This window comes from Vulpes vulpes, chromosome 4, assembly GCF_048418805.1.
Source record: "Vulpes vulpes isolate BD-2025 chromosome 4, VulVul3, whole genome shotgun sequence".
In the NCBI taxonomy this organism is placed as follows: domain Eukaryota; kingdom Metazoa; phylum Chordata; class Mammalia; order Carnivora; family Canidae; genus Vulpes; species Vulpes vulpes.
The window spans coordinates 63321378-63340817 of NC_132783.1; the positions used below are offsets into that span (position 1 = coordinate 63321378).

The 19440-nt window shown below is 46.5% G+C and overlaps 1 protein-coding gene across 1 annotated transcript in view; it reads left to right on the forward strand.

Annotated features, from left to right (window-relative positions):
- Positions 1–756: 756 nt before the first annotated feature.
- NID1 (nidogen 1) overlaps positions 757–19440 on the forward strand; it is an 83346-nt gene continuing 64662 nt past the window's right edge. The window contains exon 1 of the mRNA XM_026008726.2: positions 757–1315. Within this exon, the coding sequence (XP_025864511.2) occupies positions 1091–1315 (225 nt within the window). The 5' untranslated portion in view covers positions 757–1090. The remainder of the gene's footprint in view (positions 1316–19440) is intronic.

Here is a 19440-nt window from a genome sequence, read left to right on the forward strand (position 1 = left end):
TAGGTCCAATTCTTCTCAATATCCACCCATCTTTTCCATTCTCACTACCCCTCACCCCTGTTTTCCCTTTCAACAGCCCTCTGATGACCTCCCAATGAATGCCAAATTAATGATCAACCCATTACTTAGGACACCAGTTACATGCCTTATCGCCCTTTGTCAGGAACTCTCAATAGCTGTTCTCTGAGCATTAAGAGCGAGTTCAAATTCCTAGGTTTGGTATTAAGGCTTTCCTCCCAACAGCCCTCGTTCCACATTCTCAACTGGGAGATTGTGTCTTGAATCCGCTCACAGCTCCATTTTCCAGAACGGCCCTTCCCCAGCCTCCTGATGACTTTCCATCCCCTTCCAGAAGCCGTGGTTCGAGTCCCAGGTCCCCCTCGGAAGTTCTCCTTGGCCAATTATTCCAGCCCTAATGTCATTTTATCACTTGGGGGCCCCGCCCCACCAAACACCGGATTATCATATACACTCGTGACTGTGTCTCCGAGGGTGGGACCCCACGTCCGGCCGAACTTCCACCTCACTCAAGGACGCTGAAAACCTGGATGGAGGAGTAGATGAACGCGCTCCGGTCCAGTCCCCTGCCCCTGATTTCCTGCACCTACCTACCCCCTCTTCCTGCCAGAGTGCGGCCCAGGGAGCCCGACCTCGGACGCCGCCGAGCAGCGCGGGGGTGGACTGTGCTCCCGAAGGCGGAGCATTTCCACGCAGCCCGCCCTCCACTGGGCCCGGACCCCAGGCCCGGGGCGCGAGGCCGCGCGCTCGGCTCTCCCGCGGCCCCCGCGCTGCTGCCCCCGCGGGGTCCAGGGCGACGCGCCAGGACCGCGGGGGTGGGCGGAGCCCCTCCCCCCCCCCCCCGCCCATTGGGCGGCCTCGGCGGCGCGTCCGGCCCGGGGCGGGCGGGCCCTCCCCCTCCCCACCCCTCCCCCTCCCACCCCCCACCTCCCCGGGTCCTCCTCCGCTATTTCCCGGGGTGGGAACCTCGGGAGGCGGGTGCAGGGGCAGCCGAGGGGCGTCCGGTTACGTCTCCGCCCTCCCCGGCCTCGTCCGCCGAGCCGCTAGGTTTGCGGGACGCCAGTTCGGGACCATGTCGGCCGCGAGGCGCCGGGGCGAGACTGCGTGGACGCGGGCGCTGCTGCTGCAGCTGCTGCTGGTGGGGCCCGGGGGCTGCCTGAGCCGCCAGGAGCTCTTCCCGTTCGGTCCGGAACACGGGGACCTGCAGCTGGAGCCCGGGGACGACCGTGTCTCCCCAGCCCTGGAGCTGAGGCGGGCGCTCCGCTTCTTCGACAAATCCGACCTCGATTCGGTCTACGTGAGTGCGAGTCGGGGGGCGGGCGGGGGCTGCAGCGGCGGAGGGCGTGGGGCCGAGCCGGCGGCGGAGGGGGGCGGGGGCCGGCGGGGGCGCCCTGGGCGGGGACGGGGACCCCCGGCCGGGCCACTGCAGCGGGAGGGGCTGCGGGCCGGGGTGCTCGCCGTCGCCCCGTCTGCGCGGCTCCGCGTGCGCCCTGCCGGCCCCGGGGAGCCCCAGCACCCCGAGGCCCCCGGCATCCCGACGCCCCAGCACCCCGAGGCCCCCGGCACCCCGAGGCCCCAGCACCCCGAGGCCCCCGGCACCCCGAGGCCCCCAGCACCCAGAGGCCCCCGGCACCCCGAGGCCCCAGCACCCCGAGGCCCCCGGCACCCCGAGGCTCCCGACACCCCGAGACCCCCGGCACCCCAGGCACCCCGAGGCCCCAGCACCCCGAGGCCCCCAGCACCCCGAGACCCCCGGCACCCTGAGGCCCCAGCACCCCGAGGCCCCCAGCACCCCGAGGCCCCCGGCACCCTGAGGCCCCAGCACCCCGAGGCCCCCGACACCCCGAGGCCCCCAGCACCCCGAGGCCCCCGACACCCCGAGGCCCCCGGCACCCCGAGGCCCCCGGCACCCTGAGGCCCCAGCACCCCGAGGCCCCCAACACCCCGAGGCCCCCAGCACCCCGAGGCCCCCGGCACCCTGAGGCCCCAGCACCCTGAGGCCCCAGCACCCCGAGGCCCCCGACACCCCGAGGCCCCCGGCACCCCGAGGCCCCCGGCACCCTGAGGCCCCAGCACCCCGAGGCCCCCAACACCCCGAGGCCCCCGACACCCCGAGGCCCCCAGCACCCCGAGGCCCCCGACACCCCGAGGCCCCCGGCACCCCGAGGCCCCCAGCACCCCGAGGCCCCCGGCACCCCCCACAGCTGGGGGCCACCTCGGTCCTTGGGCCGCCCCGTCCCTTGGGCCCGCGAGCCGGGCGGGCAGGCAGGTCCGGGCAGGCAGGTCCGGGCAGCGCTCGGGGCAGAGCAGCCGGTCACAGCCGCGCGCGGCCCGGGGATGTCGCCGACAGCCCCGTCTGTGTGCGGGCTCCGGGTGTGTCTCGGCCGTGAGTCCGCTCTCCGGCTGGGGGCTCGTTTCGGGCCAGAATTTAGGGCCGGGAAGGCAGGACGACCTGGCGATCCAGGTTCCTGTGGCGGAGCAGGGTCACCACGGGGTCCCCGCGGGGAGCGGGCCCGGGGGCCTTTAGCCTGGAGCCTTCTCAGGATGGGCCGGGCCTGGGGACGCTGTCAGCTTGGTCGGGTCCTTTCGTGCCGCCGCCTTCCCCAGCAGCGCACCATGTGGATTTCATATAAAGCTGAGCGCATTCCAGAAGTGGGGGTGGGGGGAGGACACGACTCCAACAGCGGCTGGAGCCCGTCCTGCCCGCGCCGGCCGACTGCGCCTTGGCGACACCCACGTGCAGCTCGCGGGCTTTGCCTGAAAGGGTCTACCCTGGGACGGTGTCGCCCTAGTGAGCTGACCGCCCTGACCTCCCGGGTCCGACGAAGCCTGTAACACCCCCTCTTAGAATACTTTTAATTACAAAAACCAAAATCTGCAGGATTGCCCAGGAAATCAGTCATGTTGAAGTCCAGATAAAAATATGAAAAGTAAGGGCACCTGGGTGGCTCAGTGGTTCAGCCTCTGCCTTTGGCTCAGGTCCTGATCCCAGGCTCATGGGATGGAGTCCCACATCCCGCTCCCCTCAGGGAGCCTGCTTCTCCTTCTGCCTATGTCAATGCTTCTTTCTCTGTGTCTTTCATGAATAAATACATTTTTTAAAAGATCAAAAAATTAAAACAAAAATTGTCTGAAGTAACATATGTGCTTATCTTTACCCATTATTAAATAGTAAGGTGTAACCGTGGGTCCAGTGGGAGGTGGTAGTCAGATAATTACTGAATTTTCAAGATCATGAGGACAGTAAACAACATTTGAAGACAGGTGCTGTGAGACTAAAATGTGGTGTGAGAATACCTGTGATTTTCTATTTGTGGCAAGATTATTAAGAGTTACCACTAGGCTTTGTTGCCTGCATTCATAATGACAGGAAATACTACATACCAGCCAGAGGTTATTGAAAATAAAAATGAAATTTCTTTTTTCCCTCTTAACAGACCCACTGAATTCTTTTGTTAAATTTGGGACCTCCTCCTCACCTTTATTTGTGGCATTAGACTAACCACATTACATTCTAAAAACTTTGAAAATTTCTTGATAAAAAATTAAAAAATATAAAAAAGGATTTTGGTCAAACCATACCTTCCAGGTCTATGTGGGTTTCCTTCTTTCTTTCTTTCTTTCTTTCTTTCTTTTTTTTTTTTTTTTTAAGATTTTATTTATTTATTCATGAGAGACAAGAGAGGCAGAGACATAGGCAGAGGGAGAAGCAGGCTCCCTGGGGGGAGCCCGATGTGGGACTTGATCCCAGGACCCCAGGATCACACCCTGAGCCAAAGGCAGATGCTCTACCACTGAGCCACCCAGGTGCCCCTCTACTTGGGTTTCATCTGCATTTCAATGAGAAAGAATCCCAGAGCTCTGTTGGATGTTATATCTGCCACTGGCTGGGCTCTTAGGAAGCGGAGTCTGAATGGAGATTAGCAGGCAGGTTATTTCTTTGGGTTGAGTGCCTTACCTATAGAAGGGAAGGAGGTGCTGACGGGCTGAGCAGAGGCTGAAGCTGAGTGGCTTGCAGCCCCAGTAAAGGCCTCAGCCAGCACCTGGGAGCCCTGAAGTGGGATGACTTTCCATAGCTGTCTCAAGTCTGCGTGAGAGGGTTGGGCCTCAATGCCCTCACAGCAGGTCAGTCATTGCATAAGGGCTGCCTGGAAGAAAGGTAACCCTGAGCAAGGCAATCCTCAAAGGAGGGCTGACAAGGGAGGGCTGCATTCTCAGGAGTCGACGAGGAGGGACCCAGGGTGTGATGGATGTGAACAGCTGAATCATCAGGGATGTGCATATGAGCTGGGTGGTCTGGACTGTCCTGGGGGTACCTGACTAAGAAGATGAAGAGCCCCTGAGAAGGAAAACAATTATTGGGTGAATGTATTTTCCATGTGTCAGAGACTTGCTAGTTTTAGGTTATTTAATCTTCAAGACAACCTGCCCTTCTTTACAGATGAAGCAATAACAAAAAACACTGGTCCCAGAATTCCCAAATCCTACCAAATGTTTCTACGCAAATGCCCACCTGTCGGTTCAGGTTTCACATGGCAAACTGATAATACTCATGTCCCTCCTTCCCTCAGCTACTTTCACTGCCGCTTGCTTTCCCTTGGTAGTGGTACCTCATGAGGGTTCTCACACTGCCTCGAGGCTGCCTTATGCTGTCCCTTTATTCATTTATTCTGCAAATACTTACCAAGTGCCTACTATGTGCCAGGCACTATATCAAGCACTCAAAATGTAAGTGAACAAATCAAAGAATCCTATCCTCAAGTAATTTGCATTCTTAGCAGAGGAGTCGGACCAAGAAAATAAACAGCAAACATAATAAATGATATTTTAGTAGTTGACATGCTACAAATATCAGGGCTCTGGGATGGAGCAGGCAGTTGGATAGGAGTCTGGAATTTAGAAGAAAAGCCTAGGCTTCAGATATAAATTTGGAAGTCATCAGCACATAGATTAAAAGGAGAACTAAATGAACCCCACCAGGGGAATATATTTGACGGAGAAGAGGTCCCAGGGAGCCTCCAACAGGTCAGAGAAAAGAAGAAGAGTCAGCAATGGAGGGCATGGCCAGTGAGGTGAGAGGAAATGCAAGGAGAAGGAGTCCTGGAAGCCAAGTGAGGAAAGTGTATCAAGGAGGAGGGAGTAAATCACACCATGTTAAATGGGTCCAAAAGGTGAGAATGAGAGTTGTCCATTGGCTTGACTAACATGGCAGTCAGTTCCCCATTACACCTTCATGGCAGGTCCTCACATTTGTATCTTTCTTGTCCTGTTGGCAACAACACTTTCCAAATGTGTCCAGCCTCTTTAGTGCCCACCCCCTGTCCTGACTTCAGAAGACAGACCATGCACTCTTCGGTCTGGATATGGGGCCTCCGCCTACCATTCGAGCTTCATCTCCAGCTTTGCCTTAACCTTTCTCAGGGAGTCATTTATGCCTTACTTTGGCCCTTTGTTCATTCTTTTGTTCTTCTGCCTTACCCATCTCGTACCTCTCAGATTCACTTCCATTCTCAGGGTCAACACAAGACTCTCCTCCTTCCTAACTGACTGGTATCTGCAGACTGTGTCAAGTCCTCAGTCCTTAGAACTCACTGTCTGATTCGGAGCTTGATCTATTGATAGATGTTCACATATCTTCATTTAATCTGTTCACCTGGAGTATCAGTAGATAATGTGGGAAGAGTGAGGTCTCTGGAGCCCAATTCATGTGGCCTTGGATCTCCGTTCTGCCACTTACTTGCTGTGGATCTCTGAAAGCCCTGGTTTGTTCATCTGTAAGACAGAGACATCATCGTCTTTCTCATGGAGTTGTGAACATTCTTGAATTAATGTATTTAAACAGCTTATTGTGTGGTAATGTGCTCTCAAACTGTGGGCTTTCTTCTTCATTGAGAGCTGAGATTGTGTCTTAAAAAAAAAAGCCAAAACCTTTATTTTCTATCTTATTCTTTTTAAAAAAGATTTTATTTATTTATCCATGAGAGACACACAGAGAGAGGCAGAGACATAGGCAGAGGGAGAAGCAGACTCCCTGTGGGGAGCTGGAAGTGGGACTTGATCCCAGGACCCCGGGATCATGACCTGAGCCAACGGCTCAACCACTGAGCCACCCAGGCACCCTCTACTTTATTCTTGTAGTACTTTGGTAGCATAGTTTTGATGTAACTTTTGAGAAAGATGTTTCATATGTAACAGGTGAATGCTCGCTCTGTCAGAGGCACTAACAAAAATATGCCTCTCATACTCTTACACATACTGTAGAGAACCATAAAATCTGTCAAGGTGAAAAGTCCCTGGAATTTCTCATGTATCGGGAAGTATAGCAAAGCAAGAGAAAGCATTCTATACACATAGTGTTTCAGCTTTCTAGCCATACGCTATGTACCCAGTGTAACTGGAGTGCAACTTATCTCTATAAACATATAACATATTTCAGAAACAGGTAAAGAAAATTGAAGCACCAGTTCTTTAAATAATTCTTTTTTTAAAAAGGATTTTATTTTTTTAAAAAAAGGATTTTATTTATTTATTCATGAGAGACACAGAGAGAGAGACAGAGGGAGAAGCAGGCTCCCTGTGACTCAATCCCAGGATCCCAGGATCATGACTTGAGCCATAGGCAGACACTCAACCACTGAGCCACCCGGGGGCCTCTTTAAATTACTCTTGATCACCTAAATGAGCAAGTCTGTTCTGGGGAAGCAACGCTGGTGTGGGCAGAATTTATCTGAGCCTGTGGTGGTTGCAACGTGGAGATCAAGGAGAGCTAGGCTACCTTCATCAATCGTTTCTTGCAGCAGCTTCTGGATGCAGTTTTGCTGTGCTGCTTGCAGGGTCGCTGCTCACCCTGCCCAACATTTGCTGCGGTGAAACATCCAGGAGGGCACATTGGTGTTCAGGTTATCCATCAGGGGAGAAAGCTTTTCAAGGCCCATACCCGTCCGTGTAGCATCCCAACACTTAGCCACATGGCCATGGCCTTTGTTCTCTTGGGTTCTTAGTACAGCACGAACACTTGCACGGCAGCATCAGCCCTAGCACTCATGCTGGAGAAATTAATCTCCTGGATCTTCTGGCGGATTGCATTTTCAGGGTGTGTTCTTGCAACATTCCTGTTGCTCTCCAGAGTGGCCATTTTTTTTGACCCTCAGTCTTTTCTGCCTTTCCTTCTTTATCATATTTTTTGGCATTCCAATTACACTCTTTCACAGAAAGCTTAAGTAAAATTAGGGTTTCTCCATGTTTGACACGGTCCCTGTGACTTTCCTTGGAAGTGGCAGTCCGGGCCAGTGGCCCAGGTTGCTCCCTGTGCAAGGGCTATGGCCAAGGGGACAAGTGAGAGCTGGAGCCCAGAACACAGGCCACTCGCCTAGCCCTAACCTCGGCATGGGGCTGGGGCCACTCAGAGGAAAAGGCGCCTGCCGCTGATTTGCCCAAAGGCAGTGTGATCTAGCAGAGGCCCTGGATGAATCATAGAATACTTAATAGAGTATGAATTTCCAGTGGGGGCTAAACTGAAATTGAATCATTATGTTGATCGACTTTATTTTTTTTTAAGATTTTATTTTTAAGTAATCTCTGTGCCCAACATGGGGCTCAAACCCACAACCCTGAGATCAAGAGTCACATGCTCCACTAACTGAGCTGGCCAGGTGCCCCTGTGGATCAACTCAAAATTGAGGTCCAACCGTTTTATTTTTCACCCTCTTGTGTCTGGTCTTGTTACTTATAAAATGAAGAGGTTTGACAAGATTATCTCTGAGGTCCATGTTATTTTAAGATTTTTAAATATTCTTTGAGTGACCAGGTGTTGAATAGTTACATTTACTATTTCAGGACACTGGCTAGTATTTCTCATAAAAAGCAGTGCAGTGTTAAGCTATTCATTCAGCAAGTACTTAATTTTACTGTCTGATATGCCGGGCACAGTGCTAGGCTTCAGAGATACAGATTAAAACAAGATCAGTGTTGTTTCTGCTCTCATAGAGTTTACAGTTCACTGGGGAAGAGGGACATTAAACCAATAATTATACTGATAATTGGCCAATTGCCACTGTGATGAGTGCTACTAGGGAGAAGTCCATATATTGTGGTGGCAACTGAGCTAGTTGGAGAGGTTCAGGAGAACCTTCCCAAGTCAGCTGGAACTTCAGGATGATTAAATGTGAGCCCCAGAAGGCAGAGCGCAGGACTATGGTTCAGAGGAAAGTTTCCTGTGTGTGAGACCATGAGTATCGAGAGAAGGAGCTTGTCATGTCACAAGAGTGGTGCAAAGTCCAGTGTGCAGGAGGACCCTGTCACCCCCAGGTCAGAGCCCTCCAAGGGTTTTCCTTGGAATCCAAGGCTTCCAAACTCCCCACCATGCCCTCAAAGCCTCTTGTGGCCCTGCCCAGCTGGTGTCTCTGCCCCCATCCCTGACCCTGTTCTCACTGGCCAGGCTCCAGCCACACCAGCTTGCTTTCTTTCCCGGGACCACAGCCAGCTTGTCCCATCTGGGTCTTGGTACTTGGCTTCCCTCTGCCTGGGACACATGGCCCTGATGTCCCATGGCTGCACTTGCCTATCGTGCAGGCTCTGCTCACACGCAGACTCCCATTTGTGATTCTTTTTTTCCCATCCTGTCTTATTTTCATCATGGCATGCATTGCCATCTAAAAACCAGGTTGTTCATTTATTAGTTTGTTGTTCTGTTTGTTGGCTCTCTTTTCCCTTAGAGTTTGAGCCCTATGAAGGCAGGCTTTGACTTGCCATAGTCCCCCCCACTCCATTTCCCTGGTTCACTAGCACCCTGTGGCACACAGTGGTTGCTCTGTTATGATTTATTGAATGAATGAAAGAGTGCTAGGCATTTTTCATCTTATTCTGTGAAGCAGCGGGATGCCTTTAGAGCTTTCTAAGTAGGTGAGTGGCACGATTTATTTTTAAAATTCCCACCTTCTTCAACAAATAAATGGCATGGGAGAAAAAGAAGGAGGGAGAACTGCTATAGATTAAAAGAGATTTGGGAAGCATGTTAGGCAAGTGCCGGGTGAGGAACTTGTTGGATCCTGATTGAAACAAAGTGGCCATAAAAAGACATCTTTGAGACCAATTGCTTTTCTGGAAGAGATGCATAGGCAAGATTGACAGGTGAAATAATTTGACATCTGAGATTTCATTTAAAATACTTCAAAAAAAGAAAAGATAAATATGCACATATGTGAGAGGACTGGGTGAATCAGGAACTGGAGGATGTTGATAATTGTGGGAGTTGATTGATAAGTGTATGGGCATTCGTTGGGTGTTGAACTGTGTGTGTTGAAATTTTCCCTTGTAAATAGTCTGATTATTAAAAGTTTAAAAAATTTATGCTGCCTCCCAGGCAGAGGATTTTTGGGGGCAGGGTAGAGGAGGAAGAGTGAACTCCAGGATGAGACATCCTGTTGCCAGGATTCAGATGAGAGGTAATGGTGGCATATGGATGAGGATCGTTGGTTCCAGACCTATTTGGAAGGTGGGAACAAGGAGGCTTACTGGTGTATGATCTCATTTGAGACATGGCAGCAGCCCTGCGAGGTAGCTCAGGCGGCTCTTGGGATGAGCTTCCTATTGTAGACAAGGAAACAGACATGTGCAGCTAAGGAGCTTGTCAAAAATCACTCAGCTAGTAAGTATGAACTGAAACCTGAACTCAGATCCTCTCACTCTGAATTCTGCAGTCTTTATACTATGCTATGTTGGATAGCACTTTCATCTTTTCCTTTCTTTGTTTATTCATTGGATGATATCTTATCAGCCCCAGGTCTGTACGGATTTTTGGGCTGGGTTTGTGGGGCTGCAGTGATGAGTGACTCACACATGGTCTCTGCTCTCCTGAGGGTCACTGGTGCATTACACTGCTCACCACTGCATTCCACGACCCACTGCCGCATGATAGGACTTACCACTGCATCAGACTACTCCCCACTGCACGATACTGCTCACTGCTGCATTGCTTGTGAAAAAAGTTGGTTCTTAGCTCCTAAGGAGCAGGTTCCTTAACTGCTTTTATCCTCAAGTAAATTGTTTTATTTAATTTTTAATTATTAGTGTTTCAAACACATGCATAACAGGGAGAAAATAATATCATGAGTGTCCATAGGCACATTACCTAAATGTAACCATTGTTTGCATTTTCCATATTTGTTTCATTAATTTCCCTTGGCTGATGCATCCACGGTAAATTATAGTCTTTGTGACTTACATCACTAAATATTTTAGTACATATTCCTAAAATAATAAGAGCATTTCCCTATCTAGCCAGCCGAATATGATCACACATAACAAAATCAATAATAATCCCCTATTATCAATTTATGTCCATTTCATATCAGAGCTCTCCAGTATTCCCAAAGCTGTCCTTTGTAGCTAGACTTACTCAGACAGGTCTAAAGAAAGACAAGCATTACATTTGACTATATCTCTTTTAGTCTGTTTTTTTTTTTTTTTAGATTTTATTTATTTCAGAGAGAGAGAGAGTGTGTGTGGGCAAGGAGGGACAGAGGAAGAGGGAGACAGAATCTGAAGCAGACTTTGTACCGAGTGTGGAGCCTGATGCACGGCTTGATCTCAGGACCTTGAGATCATGACTTCAGCCAAAACTAAGAGTTGGACAGTCAAGCCCTCAACTGACTCTGCTACCAAGGAGCCCAGCCCCTCTTTAGTCTGTTTTAATCTTGAAATTCCCCATTTGATTAATTAGTTTATTTAAGAATCACTGCCTATTGTCCTGTAGAATGCCCTACCTTCTGCATTTGACTATTTCTTTGTAATGTACTTTGGCTTGTTATTCCATCTCTGTATTTCCCGAAAACTGGCAATCTTGAAAACATTCAGGTTAAACAGAAAACACATGCAATTTTATTTTTAAAGTCATTTTGGAACTAGTAAGATGATGCAAATGGTTTTTTTTAAAAAAAAAACTTGTAAAAACAGGGAAGAGGGAAATTTCCTTCCCACCCTGGTCTCCAGCCCCATAATTTCCTCCCTAGAGACAATCACTGTTCATGAAGTTTTTTTAATCTCCTTGCAGAGAGATTCTCAAATGTACAAATGTATGTATATCTACGACTACCACCTGATTTTACATACCTCCTTGATTTTTTAAATACCAGCTTGATTGAAATATAATTTGCATAGCATAAATTTCATCCCTTTAAAGTATACAAGTCGGTGATTTTTAGTATATTTTGAAAGCTGTGCAACCATCATCACTAACTACGGAGTATCTTTTTTTTTTTTTTAAGATTTTATTTATTTATTCATGAGAGACACACAAAGAGAGGCAGAGACACAGGCAGAGGGAGAAGCAGGCTCCATGCAGGAAGCCCGATGTGAGACTCCATCCTGGGACCCTGGGATCACGACCTGAGCTGAAGGCAGACTCTCAGCCATTGAGCCACACAGGCGTCCCTTAGTACAGAATATCTTGATTGCCCTCAAAACAAGCCTCCTATAAAAAACAAACAAACAAACAACAACAACAAAAAAAAAACCAAGCCTCATATCCTTTTGCAGTCACACCCCATCTCCACTCCAGCTTCCCCACTCCCCTGATCCCTTGTAACCACTAATCTACTGTCTGTATGGATTTGCCAGTTCTGGACATTTTACATAGACGGAATCATATAATATGTGATCTTTTGTTACTGGTTTCTTTCACTTAGCATGACATTTTCAGGGTCCCTCCATGTTGTAGCGTGGATGGGTACTTTATTCTTCTATGGCTGAGTGATACTGCCCTTTTGTCTATTCATAAGTTAATGGATATCCAGATTGTTTCTCTTTTGTGGCTATTCATGAATAATATTGCTATGAATGTTTGTGCACAAGTTTGTGTGTGAACATATGCTTTCAGTTCTCCTGGGTCTACTGAGGAGTGGAATTGCAAATAAAGAGGTTCAAAACAAGTCTCCCTTAAATATGCCACTTTAGCATGTGGGTTATTTTGAGCAGAATGCAATCAAGATCCTGTGGGTTCAAGAGAATCATTTGCCCCTGCCTTAACTACATAGAAGAATGTAAGTTGGGGTCTTTCCCAGAATGAGAGTTTTTATTAGAGAGAATTTTTTTCTGAGTGACCATCTACCTGGCGGGACAAGCATCTAATTTTCAAACATTTGCTCTTATCGTCCTGTGAATTTCCCTACTCTCTGATCTCATTCCTTAGCTCAGGATGGCATATATACATATACCTCATTTTACCTTCCTGTCTTGGAATACCCTCTGTACGTGGTGTTCCTGTATGTTCAAAATTAGATTTGATTTTGTCCTGTTAATTTGTCTCATGTTAATTTAATTCTTAGGACAATCAGAAGAACCTTTGAGGGTAGAGGTAAATTTCTCCTTCCAAAACTAGGTCATATGGTAACTCTGCTTAATATTTTGGGGGCTACCAGTTTTCCAAAGTGGCTGCATCATTTTACATTCCCACTAACAATGTATGAAGGTTCCAATTTCTCTGCATCTTCTGTCAACACTTATCTGACTTTTTGATTCTAGCCAACTTAGTGGGTGTGAAGTCTCACTATGGTTTTGATTTGCATTTCCCTGATGGCTGATGACATTGAGCATCTTTTCATATGCTCAGTGATGTAGGCCAATATTGGCCATTTATAGATCTTCTTTAGAGAACATTTATTCAAGTCCTTAGTGTATTTTTTATTTGGGACATTAGTATTTTTACTATAGAGTAGGCTAAACATTATTTAACAAGAATACTTCATGAATGAAGTCGTATATGTCATACTGTATAACATCAGGAGGCAAATGATGTCTGGTTATTGCTGTACTAGCTGCTACTGTTAAGGAGATGACAGCCAGATCATATCTGTCATATTTTCCCCCTGGTGAACAGTGAGCAAGCTATGGGATGATACTTCAGCCTTATGCAGCTGGCCCCTTTCCTATCAACTTTTCAACTAATGCTTAGCATCATTCATTGATGATCTTTGCCTGAATCAATTATTAAATTAAGTGCTGTCAGAGTACCTGGGTGGCTCAGTGGTTGAGCATCTGCCTCTGGCTCAGGTCATGATCCCTAGGATCCCTAGGGTCCTGGGATCGAGTCCCACATCAGGATCTCTGTGGGGAGCCTGCTTCTCCCCTCTGCCTCTCTGTATGTCTCTCATGAATAAATAAATAAAATCTTTAAAAATAAATAAATAAATAAATAAATAAATAAATAAATAAATGCTATTGAGTGATGGGCACCTTGGGTGGTGCAGTCAGTTAAGTGGCTGCCTTTGGTTCAGGTCATGATCTTAGGGTCCTGCATCCAGCCCTGCATTGTACTCCCTGCTCAATGGGAAGTCTGCTTCTTGTTTCCCTCTGCCCCCTATCCCCCTGCCTCTGCTCATACTCTCTCTCAAATACATTTTTTAAAAAAGATTTTATTTATTCATGAGAGACACGCACAGAGAAAGGCAGAGACACAGGCAGAGGGAGAAGTAGGCTCCATGCAGGGAGCCTGATGTGGGACTCAATCTCGGGGCCCCGGGATCACACCCTGAGCCAAAGACAGATGCTCAACCGCTGAGCCACCCAGGCATTCCTCTCAAATGAAAATTTTTAAAAATCTTAAAAAAAAAAGTGCTGCCAAGTGGTGTTTTAGTTTTGTTGTTTATCATTCTTTCTACATTTATTAGTTGATGTCCTTCTGTAAAGAGAAACTTTACAAGCCCCCATCATCTGGGGCTTTTGGGTAATACTGACATATGGCTCATTCTGGAAAAGCAGATGGATACTTAATTCTTTCTCTATAATTCTAATGTTCAAATGAAGGGATTGGTGTTCAGGTGGTGGTGTAATCCAAATGAGGAGAGTTTCTGGGGCTCCAGTTGGTAACTTCTGATATCTACCTCCCAAGTGTCAAAGAGGAACATGCTTCTCCCCAGTACAGAGAGTTTAGACAAGCTCTTCTCCATCCTTTCTTGAGCGGCTTCTGTTCTGGAATACCGAGGAACATTTCTACCCCTTCTTTAATAGACACACTGGAAGTGAACATTTAAAGATTAACCATTTTTAAATGGTGGAAGTTAATCTCAGGTAGAAATATCCTATGGAAGAGATGGGTAAATGATCCAAAGTCTCTCATTAGATAACTGGATTAAGATGAAAACACTGACACACCTCTCAACTATTACCCCTAGGTTTTCCCTTGTTTTTATATGCTAAGACTTTAAAAAAAATTTAAAGATTTTATTTATTTATTCATGAGAGAGAGAGAGAGAGAGGCAGAAACACAGGCAGGGGGAGAAGCAGGCTGTATGCAGGGAGCCCGATGTGGAACTCGATCCTGGGACTCCAGGATCACACCCTGGGCTGAAGGCAGGCGCTCAACCACTGAGCCACCCAGGGATCCCTCTATGCTAAGACTTTTGTTTTTATTTCTAATTCAATCTAGAGCCATTTCTCTGGCTCTGTGGGGTTAATGGAAAAAATTTGCAATTTGGACTTAAGAGTTTTGTTCTGGCACTTCTTGTGGATGATCTTAGGCAAGACCTAAAAACTGAAACAAATTTTTTCTCAGGAGAATGAAGATAATATTAATGCCCACTTTAGTAGATTTAATCAGATAACTGTAATAAAAATGCTTCATAAAGTACCATGAAAGTGGGTCAGGCCCTGGGTCCCTGGTTGTCCTAGGCTTGAAATCAGTCAACCTCCTCTTTGATTGTATTTTGGACTTGGCTGTTTCTTGGGCTTCTTCTTTCTCAACCTTTTCTTTCTTTAGGCCTGTTTAATTTTTTCGTTTTTCTAGCTACCCAGTCGTAATCCATGAAGCCATCCCACGAAGCTTTGCAACTTACATGACTTTTGCTCACGATTCTTCTGAACTAGCCAAATAGAACAGAAAGAGCAAATGTTATGGTGCCAGCAAATGTGAGTTCAAATCTTGGTTTCATCACTTGCTGGTTATGTGACATGAAGCTAAATTAAGTCTCATTTCCTTGTCTTTTTTATATATGTGAAAAGAAGGATGTTTGTATTACCTTTTTAAAAATGCAGACAGCTTTAATAAAGGACCTCAGACGTAGCCCACACTCAGTAAATGTTTGTTGCCTTTCCATTCTTTACCCCCAAATAATTTTTCCTTAAATTCTGGGTTTCTCTCACCCATGGAGTTCGCTTTTGCAACTGCAGGCAATTTCATGGTCTTCTCAGTATAGCTATTTGCATTTGTAAAACAACCCCATTTGTTTCTTATTTGTGCCTACCTCAAGTATTCTTAACTACATCTGTTTTGGGGAAGGCTTTCCTCCACTTTTGCAGGCTGCTCTCTGCCTGGTGACTGCTACTAGACTCATTGAAGCCTAAAAATATGGTTGTTTCAACAACTTGAGTGTGCATTTGAATATAAGGAATCTAACATGTAATTTTTTTTTCTAACATGTAATTTGTTGAGTGTCCTCATTCAGACTTTCTCCAGTGCTACATGCTGTCTTTAAAGATGAGCCTGAAACAGGAAGTGCTTTTTAAAATAGGGAACAGTCCCCAGTAAGAGTTAATTGCTCTGTCCACCCTCTTCATGTCAGCCGAGTTGAAACAATTGTACTTAAGTGGCTCCAGCTGTTAGCCATGTGGTGCTGGGCATTTTCACCCTGGGGTGTTTTGTGATATAAGTGACGTGTTCTGCCCTGTGTGACTGGATGAAGAGCCTATTGTTTGGTGTGCTCCTTGGAGGGAGAGAATAGATATGTCTTCTTTTCTTTTTCTTTTCTTTTCTTCTCTCTTCTTTTCTTTTCTTTTAGCTCTACACCCATCATGGGCCTCGAACTCAACAACCCTGAGATCAAGAGTTGCACATGCCACTGATTGAGCCAGGCAGGGACCCCTAGATATGTTTTTTGAAGGGGGCATTAAGTTGTGCTAGTAACACACTAAACTGAAGTTTAATTTTACTAAAGGAGCTTCTTTTTCCTGGTGTAAACCGTAAGTAAGATTTCAAGGCAATATTTACATTTTCAATGGCCTGGAAGTAGCTGTTTTCAATAAAGAAGTATTATAGACAATAATATAACATTATTATTATTATTATTCTCTCAATAATTCAGACAAGCTGTCTCAGGAATACATTCAATCTGTAAGAGTTTTGTGGTATAATCTGTAGCAAAGAGTGTGCTGGTGCCATTGGGAGTCAGGGTACCTGATTTAGGGCTCCAAGGTACTAATTGTGAACTGTTGTTAAAATATAAATTGAGGCATATTAACAACTTTAAGCGTTTACTTGAACAGAAATCAATTCTAACTGGGCAGTATCCAAACTAGCAGATAGAAATGAGCTCTGAGGAGCTGTACGACATGAAAGACTTTCATAGCTAGATGGAGCAGGAACAAGGAAGGTTCCTACTAGGATAAAAATGGGATTGGTTATTGCAAAGTCCCTTTCCTTTAGAGGATGGTAATGGTCTGTCCAGGAGGTTCCCTAACTAGTGTTGGTCAGGTGATTGCTGATTGGTTTCAGATTTTTGGAAGAGCCAAAACTGTAATTAAGTTAAATCTTAGCACATAAGAGATTCCTAACTCTAGGAAACAAACTGAAGGTTGCTGGAGGAGAGATGGGTGGGCGGGATGAGGTAACTAGGTGATGGGTATTAAGGAGGACACATGATGTGATGAGCACTGGGTGTTATATGCAACTCTACCTCTGAAACTAAAAAAAAAAAAAAAAAGAGTTAAGTCTTGGTTTGATGATGTGAGCTTTGCATAAGTGACTCCATTTAGGCATGTTATCTTGTGGGATTTGGTTTTGTTTTTTACAATTCTCCCCTTTTGATCAGGCTCTCAGCCTGAGAGATGTGATAAAAAAATTTAAGGCATTAGTGCTTCTCCAAGCTCTGAACTTCTTGCATTTTTTTTCCTCATCCTCTCTGTGGTATTCACAGGTCATTATGTCTTTTAGCTGAATCTTTCTGGAGTATTTGCAGGTCATGACCTTGGGTTTATATTTTTTAAAAAGTCAGTTATTCCTTTTGTTTCCTTTCTGATGACTTAGTCTTAAGAAGATAATTTGCTTGGTGGTTAGTGGCTGTAAACATGCATTTAAAGCTTTTGAGAGAACACAGTGTTTCAGGGAGACTACCATGATTATTGTAAGCAGGATAAGTCCCAATGTCTAGAGTGTACTTTGGAGCCATGGTATCCAAGAACCAAACCAATCAGAATCAAATAATTAAAAAAAAACAACCCATTGTTAAGCCAAGTACAGCAAGTGATGTTGGCCATAGAACACACACCTCCTTGCTCAAGTAAAAGGTAATTAAGGTTTGTCCTATGACCAAGAGCAATTTTGGGGAGGGAGTCTAAGGATTTTGTTCTAAGTTACTGCTTTAACAATCGATTCAAAGATAAGTTCCACAGTTAGAAAGCATTGTCTTCCCATGCATTCAGAGAGAAAACACAAGTAGTGAAAAGGAAAAAGAAATAGAGACTTCATATTGGAGGTGAGATCCTTCTGTTTTTGTTTTTAAGTAGGCTCTACACCCAGTGTGGAGCCCAATGTGGGGCTTGAATTCATGACCCTGAGATTGAGACCTGAGCTGAAACCAAGAGTTGGACACTTAACCAACTAAACTACTGAGGCACCCGAGACGTGAAGATCTTGATACGTGACCTTGGCAGGGCTGTCCACCTCAAGATGCCATCCGCTTCTTGGGAGGAACCTCCTTAGTCAATATCAATTTTATATCTCCAGCTGGTGTGCAGTTCCTAGGGCCTGGAGGAGCCATGGTTCAAGTCCCTCAAGTGTAACTGTTCTCTGGGCAGTAAGGAGGACCTGGCATAATTGGGAGACATGGACCCATGGTTCAAGTCCCTCAAGTGTAACTGTTCTCTGGGCAGTAAGGAGGACCTGGCATAGTCCCTTACCATGAGGTTCAAAGGCAGTCTTTGTTCTTTGTGATTCCAAATCAGAAGCATGGATCAGTGGTTGAGCTTCTGCCTTTGGCTCAGGTTGTGATCCTGGAGTCCCAGGATTGAGTTCTGCCTCAGGCTCCCTGAAGGGAGCCTGCTTCTCCCTCTGCCTGCATCTCTGTCTCTCTCTGTGTCTTTCATGAAAAAATAAATAAAATCTTAAAAAAAAAAGAAGAAGAAGAAGAATGGTGGGAGAAAATTGGAAATGTTAGTCTGGAGTTGTAGCCAGACCTTTGAGGAAACTTGAAGACTTCAGGATCCAGTACAGTTTACAGGGGTAAAATAAAACCTCAAACACCACGAACTGGAGTGGAATCTGACATCCTCAGGGTTGTGTTATTGGTTTCTACTGAAACATTCACCCTTATTTCTATCAAAGAGAATCATGGTAAGACTAATCTGTTTGCAAAATAAGTTGAAAAATTAAATTTGACCAGATTATTTGTGTTAAGTGCAGCAAGAATAGTGATTGACTGTCAGGGTTCTTTTTACACCTGCTTTGCTGGAACTTTTTTTTTTTTCTTTTAAGATTTATTCATTTGAGAGAGAGAAAATGTGTGAGTGGGGGGAGGGGCAGAGGGAGAGGGAGAGAGAAATCTCAAGCCAGCTCCATACTGAGCACAGAGCTCAAGGCAAGGCTCAATCTCATGACCATGAAATCATGACCTGATCCTAAACCAAGAGTCAGACACTTAACTGATTGAGTCTCCCAGGCACCCCTGCTGGAAACTTTCATAAGGAATCTTAGATTGGACTTTGAAAAGCCTCTCCAGGGGCTCCAGTGGTGGAGCATCTGCCATTGGCTCAGGTTGTGATCCAGGGGTCCTGAGATCGAGTCCCACATCGGGCTCCCTCCATGGAGCCTGTTTCTCCCTCTGCCTATGTCTCTGCCTCTCTCATGAATAAATAAATAAATAAATAAATAAATAAATAAATAAATAAAATTATTAATTAATTAATTTTAAAAAAAAGCCTCTACAGGCTAAGAAGCCAAGCTAAGGACTCGTCATCAGACTTAGCCTGAAATACCTATAGATTTGGGTGAATTTTTCTCTTCATGAGGTCCCCAGGATATCCTGAGGTTCCCTGGGGCTGCTAGGAAGTGCCTGTCCTTAACCACTTGGTTGGGCTACTAAGAACCCTGTAAGCACGGTACTAGGCTGTTTTCTCCAAGGAGCTCTTACTGGCTCAGTAAAACCAACTTTAGTTTCTTAAATCTGTTATGCACATTCTTTTAAGCATTTTTTTTTTAAAAGTAGGCTTCACACCCAACATGGGGCTTGAACTCAAAATCCTGAGATCAAGAATCACTCACTTTACAGACTGAGCCAGGGGGATCCCTGGGTGGCGCAGCGGTTAAGTGCCTGCCTTTGGCCCAGGGCGCGATCCTGGAGACCCCGGGATCGAATCCCACATTGGGCTCCCGGTGCATGGAGCCTGCTTCTCTCTCTGCCTCTCTTTCTCTCTGTGCGACTATCATAAAAAAAAAAA